Consider the following 9,258-nt stretch of genomic DNA (forward strand, 5'->3'; position numbering starts at 1 on the left):
GTCTTGCGTCGCCGCCGCCCGACTCAACCGTTCCAGCGCGTCGTCCAATCGCGCGTACGCCTCCTCCGCCTCCGCTCGATCGTTCGACCGTACGTTTTCAAACACATCCGTCTTCTTTTCGAGCATTATTTTCCGCGATTCATCGACGTCTTTCGCCATCGTCGCCCAGGGCTTGCGCTGCGGTATGCGCATCAGGTACGCCGCGTCCTCGAGTTTGCGTTGGATCTCTCGCGTCTCTTCGTTCACCGCCGGCACCGCGCGTCGAAGCGCCGCCTTCGCGTTGCGCGGCAGGCGACTGTTCGGGTTGCTCAGCGCCGCCAGCGCGTCGGGCGTCGGCGCCGCGCTCAGCGTCGCGGCCAGAGCCAAAGCCAAGAGAGATCGACCGAGCGCGGCGTCGTCGGACGACGCGTCGCGGTTCGCGGCGCGCGCGGCGACGCGGTTTCGACGCCTCGATCGGGGCGCGGCGGCCGGCGCGCGCGGGGGGGCGGCGCGCGCGACGGCGTCGGGCATCTCGCGGCGCTCGCGCGCCGAGTGTGCGGACGCGGCGAGACGCGCGCGACGAGCGATTCGTCTCCGCGAAGCGCGACGGGCGAATCGAGCGCGCGCGATGTTTGATTTAAACCTAAACCTTTTTGAAACGTAAACCTAAGACGACGGTAAGTACTTGCGAACCATGTCGCGCGCGCGGGCGTAATCGACGACTTTGAAATTGTCGGCGCGTCGGCGCGCGGCGGCGTCGGGCGCGTCGGCCGCCGCGCTCGGAACGAGCACGTCGAGCGTGGCGCGCCAGCCTGGGTCGACGTCGCGATGGTCGAGTCGAGTGCTGATCCAGGGGCAGTAGGGCAAGTGCTCGTCGATGACGTTGAAACGCACGGCGAGCGCGGGGATGTTGAGCTTGGCGTTTTCGTCGACGGCGACGCGTTTGCGCTTCTTCGCCGCGGCGAGTTTTTTCGTCGCCGCGGCGACGACGATTGACGCAAACTTTGAACCTTGTTCGGAATCGAGCGTTGCCGACGGCGTAGCGTCGGTCATCGTGGTCACCGGACGCGGGCTACCGAATAACGGCGTCGACGACGTCGTCGAACCAAAAGGCGTGGAATCCACCTTCGCATCACTCGCACCACCGCCCGCGATGCTCGCCGTGAGCTTGGACAAAACGCTCGCGCCGGCGACGGCGGCGACCCATTTCGACTTGACGCTCGGCGAGTGCGCCGGTTTCTCCTCGTGAAGTTTCGGGGCGAACGGCGCGGCGGCGGCGGCGGCGACGGCGCTCCGCAACGTCCCCAAACCGTACGTCCCACCGGCGGCACCTCGAAGCGCCGCCAGCGTCGTCTTTGGTTTCTTGCTCGACGAACTCTGCGCCATCGCGAGCTGCTTACGACTCGCAATCAGAGGTGTGAATGTCCATTCCGGCGCGCGCACGCCGCAAAGCGCGCAACAATACGCCGCGCGTCCCTTCGCGTCCGTCTCCAAATCCCCATCCACGACCGTCGGCGACCAACCGAACAACCCCATCTCCGTCGCATAATCGATCGCCGACCTTCGCTCGAGCGGGGTCAAGTCATCCGCGTCGTCGCTCGCGCTCGTCTCCGCCTCCTCCGCGTGCGTCCGCGCGTCTCGCACCAACGCGCGAATCCTCTCCTTCTCCCCGTCCCCGATCGCCTCGCTCGTCGGTCGCGATCGTCCTTCGTCCTCTAAAGCTCCCACGACCATGGGTAATTTCCCTCCTCGACGCGCGATCGCGTCTACTCGACTCGCGAAATCCGCGCGCGTCTCGTCGGCGCTCGCCGCCGGAAATCCGCGCGCGCTCGTCGAGCATCCCGTCTCCCGCCACGCGCACCCGCGCTCGTGCGTGTCGACTAAGTCTTTCATCACGCGTTCGTTGACGTCTTTTCGCGCGTCTTCGTCTAATTTATCCACGTTTCCCGGGTACGCCAACAGCGCTTCGCACGTCTCGCACCGCAGCAAATCTCTCGCCTCGAGCGTCCACCCTCGCGCCGCGCACGCGGGCCCTTGCAGCGCGCTCGGCTTGTCGAAGTTCCATCGCACGCAGTCTCTGAACGCGCGCAGGCGCCTGAAGTAGTCGGCGCGCGAGAGCGGACGCGCGGGAAGATTGGCGGACGAACTGGCGTCGACGTCGAGCGCGACGTCGAGCGGCGCGTCGTCGACGCGACCGGCGTCGAGCAGGGTCGACGTGATCAGTTCGAAGCGCGACGACGGCGTGGGCGACGCGGCGGTGGTCATCGGCGTCGCGCGCGCGGAGGAATGGCGATCGGTCACTCAGTCGTCGACGCGCGCGAAACCAACCGGCGCGGCGCGGCGGCGAGTCGAGATTCGGTTGATTACAATCGGCGAGCTAACGCCCGGACGCGGATTTGCGATCGGCGATGAAGGCGGCGATCTTCTCGCGTAAGTCGTCGTCCGGGACGAGCTGGTCCGCGGTGAGGGGTTGGCGCGAGAAAGGGTCGGTTTCGTCGCTGAGCAAGTGTCGAGTGATGATGCTCCTGTCGCACGAGTGCCCGCTGGGAAGTTTGACCGGATCGCGCATGAGGGTGCAGTAGATCGGGTCGAGGAACTCGTCGGGAATGTCGCCGAGATCGGTCTCCTCTTCTTCGTCCTCGGAGGCGCGCGTGCGGGCGTCGGCGGCGAGTTTCTCGAACGCGGCGACGCGCCGCTCGGAGCGGAGCTGCAAACCGCGCGCGATGGCGGCGGCTTCGAGCATGACTTCGTCGCGATAGGACCGGCCGTCGGCGGCGATGGCGGCGATGAACGCTTTGTCCTTGTCCGCGGCGTAGATCTGGACGTAAATGTCGGTGATCATGCCGAGAAGCTCTTTAGGTTCCCAGCCGTACTTTTCGGGATTTTTAATCTTCAGCTTTCGGCGCTCGGGACCGGCGAGGAAGAGCAAGAAGTAATTCAGCATCGCAGCGACACGTTCGACCATCTCGGGGCGTAAGAATGGATGTGCGATGTCACACGAAGTGTACGCCATCATGCGTACGTGCACCATGGCGAGCGTGAGGTTAGATCGCAAATGACGCCGTGTCTGGCGAAACTCGCTCTCGCGTTCCTCGCGCTCTTGCTGCGGACGCGCCTCCCACGCCGCCTGGTCTTGCATGTCCGTCTCCGTCTGGCGCACCTCCGGAAGCTTTTTCATCGCCTCGTCTAGTAAGTAAATTGCATCATTGATGAGCATGTTCAGGAATCGAGTGTAAAATTCAGGGTCTTCGCTCGCGAGCTTGATCCATGCGTTTCGGTGCGATTGCACGGACCACAAGTATTCGCAAAGCTCACCGATTTGATATCGAACGTTGAACTTTTCGTAGAACTGGTTCGCGCCTCCCGAGAACTCGATGTCGACGTAGAGATACAGCAGACTCGGAATCAAGTTCTTCAAACTCACCGGGTTCACCTCGAATAAGGTCATGAGCTTTTGCGATTGGTAGCCATCCTCAAACGGGATCCAGTGGCGCAAGACTTCGACGAATTTGCATCGCAAGTACGGATTCTTCACGAATGCCGTGTTGCCCATGAATGTGATGAAGAAGTTCATAATCTCATCCAACGGCTCGTGATCGAGCGCGTCGGGGGCGTAGCGAGAGATGTACAGAATGAACTCCACCAAGTCCTCGATGACGTACTCGGGCAAGCACCCGAACGCCACCGGACACGTCTGAGGGAACTTGTCCATGGTGATTTGAGCAAAGGTGAATCCGTTCCCGGCCTCGTAGTCCCCATTCGTGGCGACGATACGCATGAGCCAAACAGCGACGAGACGATAGTACTGCATCGCCTCGCTGATCAGCCGCGGATCGCGAAGCGCGCAGTCGAATTGCAAATTTCTTTCGAGTGCGCGCTCAATCTCCGCAGTCATCTCTTCGTGTTTGCGCTCGTACCGCTCTCGCTCGGGCGAGCTCATCAATTGCTGGTCTAACATTCCTCGTAAATCCCGCACCGCCTCTCGCATGTCTTGGATCTCGCGCGTGCACGCCGCGTATTCGGCGATGCACTTGACGTAGCCCAAATGCAACGCTCGTCCGGTGATGTAAAAGCACTCGCAAATGAATCCCCAATCTTCTTTGTCTTCCGACGTCGACAATTTAGCCGCTACAGCTTCGTCCGCGGTGCACGCGACGCGCGTCTCGTCCGTCAAATTGATCCTGCACGCGCGACTTCGTACGTACGCCGGGCTGATTTTGTCGTACTTGCCGCTCTGCGGATCCAAAAACGGCATCGCCAGACGCAACGCCACCATGCTCAAATTGTGCGCACCACCGTGCGACGCGACGACTTGAGGATGGATGCGCATCTTGCCACGCCCGGCGTTGACGCGCATGAACGCATCTAGGTAGTTCAGCACGCCCTGGCGAACGTCGCCACCGTGTTTCAACATGACAAAGAGAATCTGATACAGTCCCTCGACCAGGCGATTGCCGCAGCCTCGTAACATGCCGTACGACGCCTCCACGTCTCGCTTCAATCGCTTCGTGACGTTACTAAAGTACGGGCCCACGCAGTCGGGCTCGCCGCATCCGAGAATGTCCGGCAACACGCTCGGTCTGAAGAACCAACCGAGCACGCTCTCCGTCTCAAACTGCCTCCCGTTAATCGCGCTCAGATGACTCTTCATCGGCACCCACCGCTTGTGCTTCACGAGCGCCGTCGCGAACGCTTTCACTGAGCACAGCTGATACATCACCTTTAAGTGCTCGTCAAACTCCCCCAACGGACTCATCCCTCGCGTCGACACGCGCAACTCGTCGAACACGCGCTCGGCGATTTCGTCCAAACCTTCGTCCTCGCACCGCGTCGCCAATCGCTCCAAATATCCGTGCGGTATCCCACCCACCGTCCGCATCGCGTCCAACAACTGACACGCCCCTCGCCCGGCCGCCCACTCGCTCTGCGGAAACGTCCCCGCGAGCGCCGGATTCAACAACAACCCTCCGTACGACGCGCAAAATTCCATGCAACTCTGCAGCTCCTCCCGCGCCGCCGTCGACGCCCCATCGCTCTTCGTCCCCAACCTTCGATGTTCCTCCGTCGCCCGCCGGTACGTCTCCACCGTCCACGCGTACGGTTCCGCGCGCTCGTCGAACCCCGCGTTCGCGCCGCCGCCGCCGCCGTCGTCGCGCGCCAACCGCGCGAAGAAGACCCGCTCCAGCGTCTCCCCCGTCATCCTCAACACCGCGCTCGTCCCTCGCTCCTCTCGCAGCTCGCGCGCGAGATCTCCCAGAAACATCACTCCACCATCGTCCGAGCCCGTCGCGGCGTCCAGCGCGCACCTGCGCGCGTCGTCGTTCGTCATCGAACGTCGTCGTCAATCTCAACAGAATCCATCGCTCGATCGCGCGCTCGCTCGCTCGCGCGCGCGCTCCCGCGCCTCGTCGCGCGCGCGCTCGACGCACCTCGTGCACCGCACCAGCGCCTCGTGCGCGCGCGCGTCGTCGTCGCTCGCGCGCGTCGCCATCGCGCCGATGAGTGTCGTCGTCTCCACACCTCGACCGCGCCATGCTCGACGCCGCGACGCCGACGCTCGTCTTCGCGACGACGAACGATGGGAAACTGCGACGCATGCGCGAGCACCTGCGCCGCGCGCGCGCGCCGGCGCGCGTCGACGCGTGGCGCGGCGCGGCGATCGAGGAGATACAGGCAAACAGTGTCAGAGAAGTCGCGGTCGCGAAAGCGGCGCTGGCGCTCGAGCGGTGCGACCGCGCGTGCGCGGGCGTCGTCGCGCACGACTGCGGACTGTGCGTGCGCGCGCTCGGTGGGTTCCCGGGACCGTACACGAAGGATTTTAACTACAGGGTCGGGGGCGACGGGTTGAGAGCGCTGCTCGACGGCGCGGGCGCGATCGATCGAAGCGCGTGCTGGGACGAGACGCTGGTGCTGGCGCGCGAGGGTCGGGAGATGGTGGTGTTCACGCGCGAGAAGGAGTACGGGGACGGGGAGGTGGGAGAGCCGAGAAAGTGGACGCGGTGGCGGGACGACGCGAGTCGAAGCGTCGGGAGCGTCTTCGTGGCGACGGGGTTCGGGTTCGATGAACCGCTCGCGGACGTCTCCGAGGATGAGTATCAACGATTTCGAAGGGACGCACCGTCGGTTTGGTCGAGCTTCGCGACGTTCGTGAGAGAGAGCGGCGAGTTTTGAGTGAGGAGTTTTTCGCTCGAGCGATTGGGAGGCGAACAGACACCTTTTTGCGAGCGGATAAAAACGCTCGGCGCGCGCAGACGACGACGCGCGGTCGAGTGAGATCGCGCTCGATGACGACCGATGGCGTCCATGCCGTCGCTGTCGTCGCCGTCGACGCGCAGGCGAAGGGAGACGCGCGCGATGGTGACATTCAGCCCGCGGCGGCGCGCAGGCCCCCCGCGCTTCGCGTCCCGACGCCAAAGTACGACAACACGATGAGTCCTATGGGGCCGCTCTCGTCGCGTCGGTCGACTTCGAGCGATTCCGCGGATGACACGACGATCGATTTCGACGATGACGACGAAGGGCCGATGAAGTCGTGTATTTTGCGTTTGCTAGATGGCGACAACGTCGCGAGAGAAGTCGTCGCTCGAACGCGCCGCCGCGACGTCGCGCTCCGACGACGGTTCAAAGGCGAAACGTTCGTCGTCGCGCGCGCACACACGAAATACGAGCGGGAAAAATGCTGCGCCGCACGAACGTATCAGATGCACGTGCTGCGATCGAGTGGGACGTGCGAGGAAACTTCTCGGTACGCCGCGGCACAGGCGTGTGAGGACGACGTCGCCGAGGTCAACTCCGATCCGGGCACGATGGAGTACTTCGTCGAGGTCGACGACCCGTTCGACACAAAAGTGTACGGCGTCATGCGTTTCGTACGGCGAGACGTGGACGCGTTGTTGAGAACTAGATTCGATGTTCCGACTCGCGAATCAATTTTGGGCGTCGACTTCGTCGTCGACCGGTTCTTCGCCACCACTGCGGCGAACGAAATCGCGGGCGAACCGGATGGGGCGACGTTTATTCGAACGCTCATGCTCGATGCCACTCGCAAGGAGGCTTGGCGAATGTCGCCGTGTCGCGCGGTGCCCATCTTGAGCGCAGTGCCGATCGACGTCGAAGGTGTCAAAGTCTTTGCGCATTCCGCGCGCGACGTCGCGGTGGTGGAGTGCGACGGCGTCGCGTGCGACGCCGACGTCATGGCTGAGCGTGAAGATTGGGTCACGCGCAAGTTTCTTACGTTATACGTCGTCCCGGCGTCGGCGCCCAACGAGGCTAAGAACGCGCTTTCGCCGGGCAAGAAGACTTGGCTCGCGTTTGCCGAGGCGCGCGGCGAGACCCTTCGCGACGATGCGACGAACGACGACGCACCGATGATTTTGACGCTTCACGCGTGTGCGCGGCAGAAAATCGAGTACAACGAGTCTATTCGACTATCATGTATGTATATCATCGCGGAAGCGTGCGGGGAAACGCTCTCGGATGAGGAATCAGCAGGCGCCGTCGTGGACGCGCTCGGGTGCGCGCTTCGCGACGATTCCGGAAAGATTTCGCACACGTTGGAATTCGAACGAAACGTCTCGCGAGATTTCGTCGATGCCGTCGAGTTTGTGCGCGGTGAGGACGCGTCGTCAACGAAACGCGCCGTGGTGTGCTTGCGCACCGCCTGCGATGACGCAGATATTTTTATGGAATCGTTGGAGTCGTCCATGCGCGACGCGGAGACGGATGCCTGCGTGCTCGTCGCTCGATGCTCGACTTACGGCGATCACTTGACGTTGTGCGACGGCGACGTGCTTCTTAGCGAAGCTTTAGCGCGCGCCGCATCGAGAGGTCTGTTCGTCGACGGCGGCGTATTCAAGGCGTTCGTGCGCGAGGACGCGTGTATCATCACCGCCCGTTTTGCGCGACGAGAATTCCGCGTTCGGCCGTCGACGCTCAAAGACGTCGACGCGTTGGTCGCCATCGAGGCCGAGGCGTGGGTTGAAACGCCAGAGATGCGGACGTCGCCGGAGACCGTGCGCGAGCGCGTTCAAAACAACGCGAGCATGAACTTTGTTGTGGAAGACATCAAGAGTGGAGACGTCCGAGGCGTCATGTACACGCAATACGTCGAAAGCGTCGACGCGCCGCTCGACGCCACGTGGGAGACGAAGGAGTCGAATCGCCGCGAGCCGAAATCGACGGATGTCGTTCAACTTCTGGACGTTTTTGTGGATCAGGCTTACGGCGCGAGGTGTGCGAGCGATTCGGGCGCGTCCGTCGGTCAAGAGCTTCGTAATTATGTGTTACACTACGCCGAGCAGACGGGATTGAGATACGCGTGCGCGGTGACGCGAACGCGAGGATTTCGCTCGACGCAAGCTTTGAATCCGAATCTCACGTACGAAGCATACGTCCACGGCGACGCGCTCGATCGTGGCGTGTTCTTCCACACGTCTGCTGGCGCGGAAATCGTGCGCGTCGTTCGTCCGTGGCGCGCGCGCGATTATGAAAACGAGGGGGCTGGCGTTCTCATTCGGTACGACGTGCGCGAGTACGCGTTTGCCGACGCCGCGCGACGCGGTCGCACCTCGCGCGTTCGCCGTCGTCCGAGCGACCCGACCGTGCGCGAAGGACGCGAATACGTCAACGCTCTTGAAAGCGTCGCGTGGGAAGCGCGCGCGCGCGCTTTTCCCGTGGAATAATTGGAACACTGTACAGTAACATTACACAATATGTACATTTACGTAACACATTACGCTAATCAGAGTCTGAATTATCGCTCGCGGTGAGTAAAAGATCCTTCGCGGCGTTGATCTCTTGCATCTTTTCTTTACCAGCCGGCCCGACCTTGTCCGTGTGATGCAGCTTCGCCTGTTTGTAAAAAGCTTTCGTGATCTCCCTTTTCGTCGCACCTTCTGTCACCCCCAACGTCTCGCGCGCCGACTGCATCGCGTCGTCGTTATCATCTGCGGCCGGCGTGGTTTTGATGATTTGACGCTCGTTCTCCGCTTCCTTGTTCCGTTGCGCTCTTCGCTTTCGTCGACGACGGCGAAGGATATAATCCTCCGTCGCGGCGTCTTGGTTGTTGTCCATCCCTCCAAACTCTGCCAGCGACGATCCCACTTCGACCTCCGGGGTTTCCGGTCCTCCCGCGTCGGCGTTGAGTTTAACGTGTCGATTAATCTCGTCGCCGACCCAATTCGCCTCGCGAGAGTCTCTCGCGCGCCCCGGTCTCGCCGACGCGCCGTGTTGCATGCTCAATTGCTGCCCTCCCGCGATTTTTCGGTTGTAGTACACGCT

At 62.5% G+C, this 9,258-nt stretch overlaps 5 protein-coding genes across 5 annotated transcripts; 2 read left to right on the plus strand and 3 right to left on the minus strand.

Annotated features, from left to right (window-relative positions):
* Positions 1 to 645: 645 nt before the first annotated feature.
* Positions 646 to 2,244, minus strand: OSTLU_93879 (predicted protein; the record flags this gene model as incomplete). The annotated part of the gene is made up of 1 exon (XM_001421989.1): positions 646 to 2,244. The coding sequence occupies one exon, from the start codon at positions 2,242 to 2,244 to the stop codon at positions 646 to 648; it is 1,599 nt and encodes a 532-aa protein (XP_001422026.1).
* Positions 2,245 to 2,356: 112 nt separating this feature from the next.
* OSTLU_28133 (predicted protein) lies at positions 2,357 to 5,179 on the minus strand (the record flags this gene model as incomplete). The annotated part of the gene is made up of 1 exon (XM_001421990.1): positions 2,357 to 5,179. The coding sequence occupies one exon, from the start codon at positions 5,177 to 5,179 to the stop codon at positions 2,357 to 2,359; it is 2,823 nt and encodes a 940-aa protein (XP_001422027.1).
* Positions 5,180 to 5,550: 371 nt separating this feature from the next.
* Positions 5,551 to 6,150, plus strand: OSTLU_28134 (predicted protein; the record flags this gene model as incomplete). Its single annotated transcript, XM_001421864.1, has 1 exon — positions 5,551 to 6,150. The coding sequence occupies exon 1, from the start codon at positions 5,575 to 5,577 to the stop codon at positions 6,148 to 6,150; it is 576 nt and encodes a 191-aa protein (XP_001421901.1). The 5' UTR covers positions 5,551 to 5,574.
* A 113-nt stretch (positions 6,151 to 6,263) lies between these two features.
* OSTLU_25681 (predicted protein) lies at positions 6,264 to 8,660 on the plus strand (the record flags this gene model as incomplete). The annotated part of the gene is made up of 1 exon (XM_001421865.1): positions 6,264 to 8,660. One exon carries the CDS (start codon positions 6,264 to 6,266, stop codon positions 8,658 to 8,660), a length of 2,397 nt encoding a protein of 798 aa, XP_001421902.1.
* Positions 8,661 to 8,715: 55 nt separating this feature from the next.
* On the minus strand, positions 8,716 to 9,213 carry OSTLU_28136 (predicted protein; the record flags this gene model as incomplete). The annotated part of the gene is made up of 1 exon (XM_001421991.1): positions 8,716 to 9,213. One exon carries the CDS (start codon positions 9,211 to 9,213, stop codon positions 8,716 to 8,718), a length of 498 nt encoding a protein of 165 aa, XP_001422028.1.
* Between the last annotated feature and the right edge of the window lie 45 nt (positions 9,214 to 9,258).

Source organism: Ostreococcus lucimarinus, chromosome 16 (assembly GCF_000092065.1).
Source record: "Ostreococcus lucimarinus CCE9901 chromosome 16, complete sequence".
NCBI classification, from domain to species: Eukaryota; Viridiplantae; Chlorophyta; class Mamiellophyceae; order Mamiellales; family Bathycoccaceae; genus Ostreococcus; species Ostreococcus sp. 'lucimarinus'.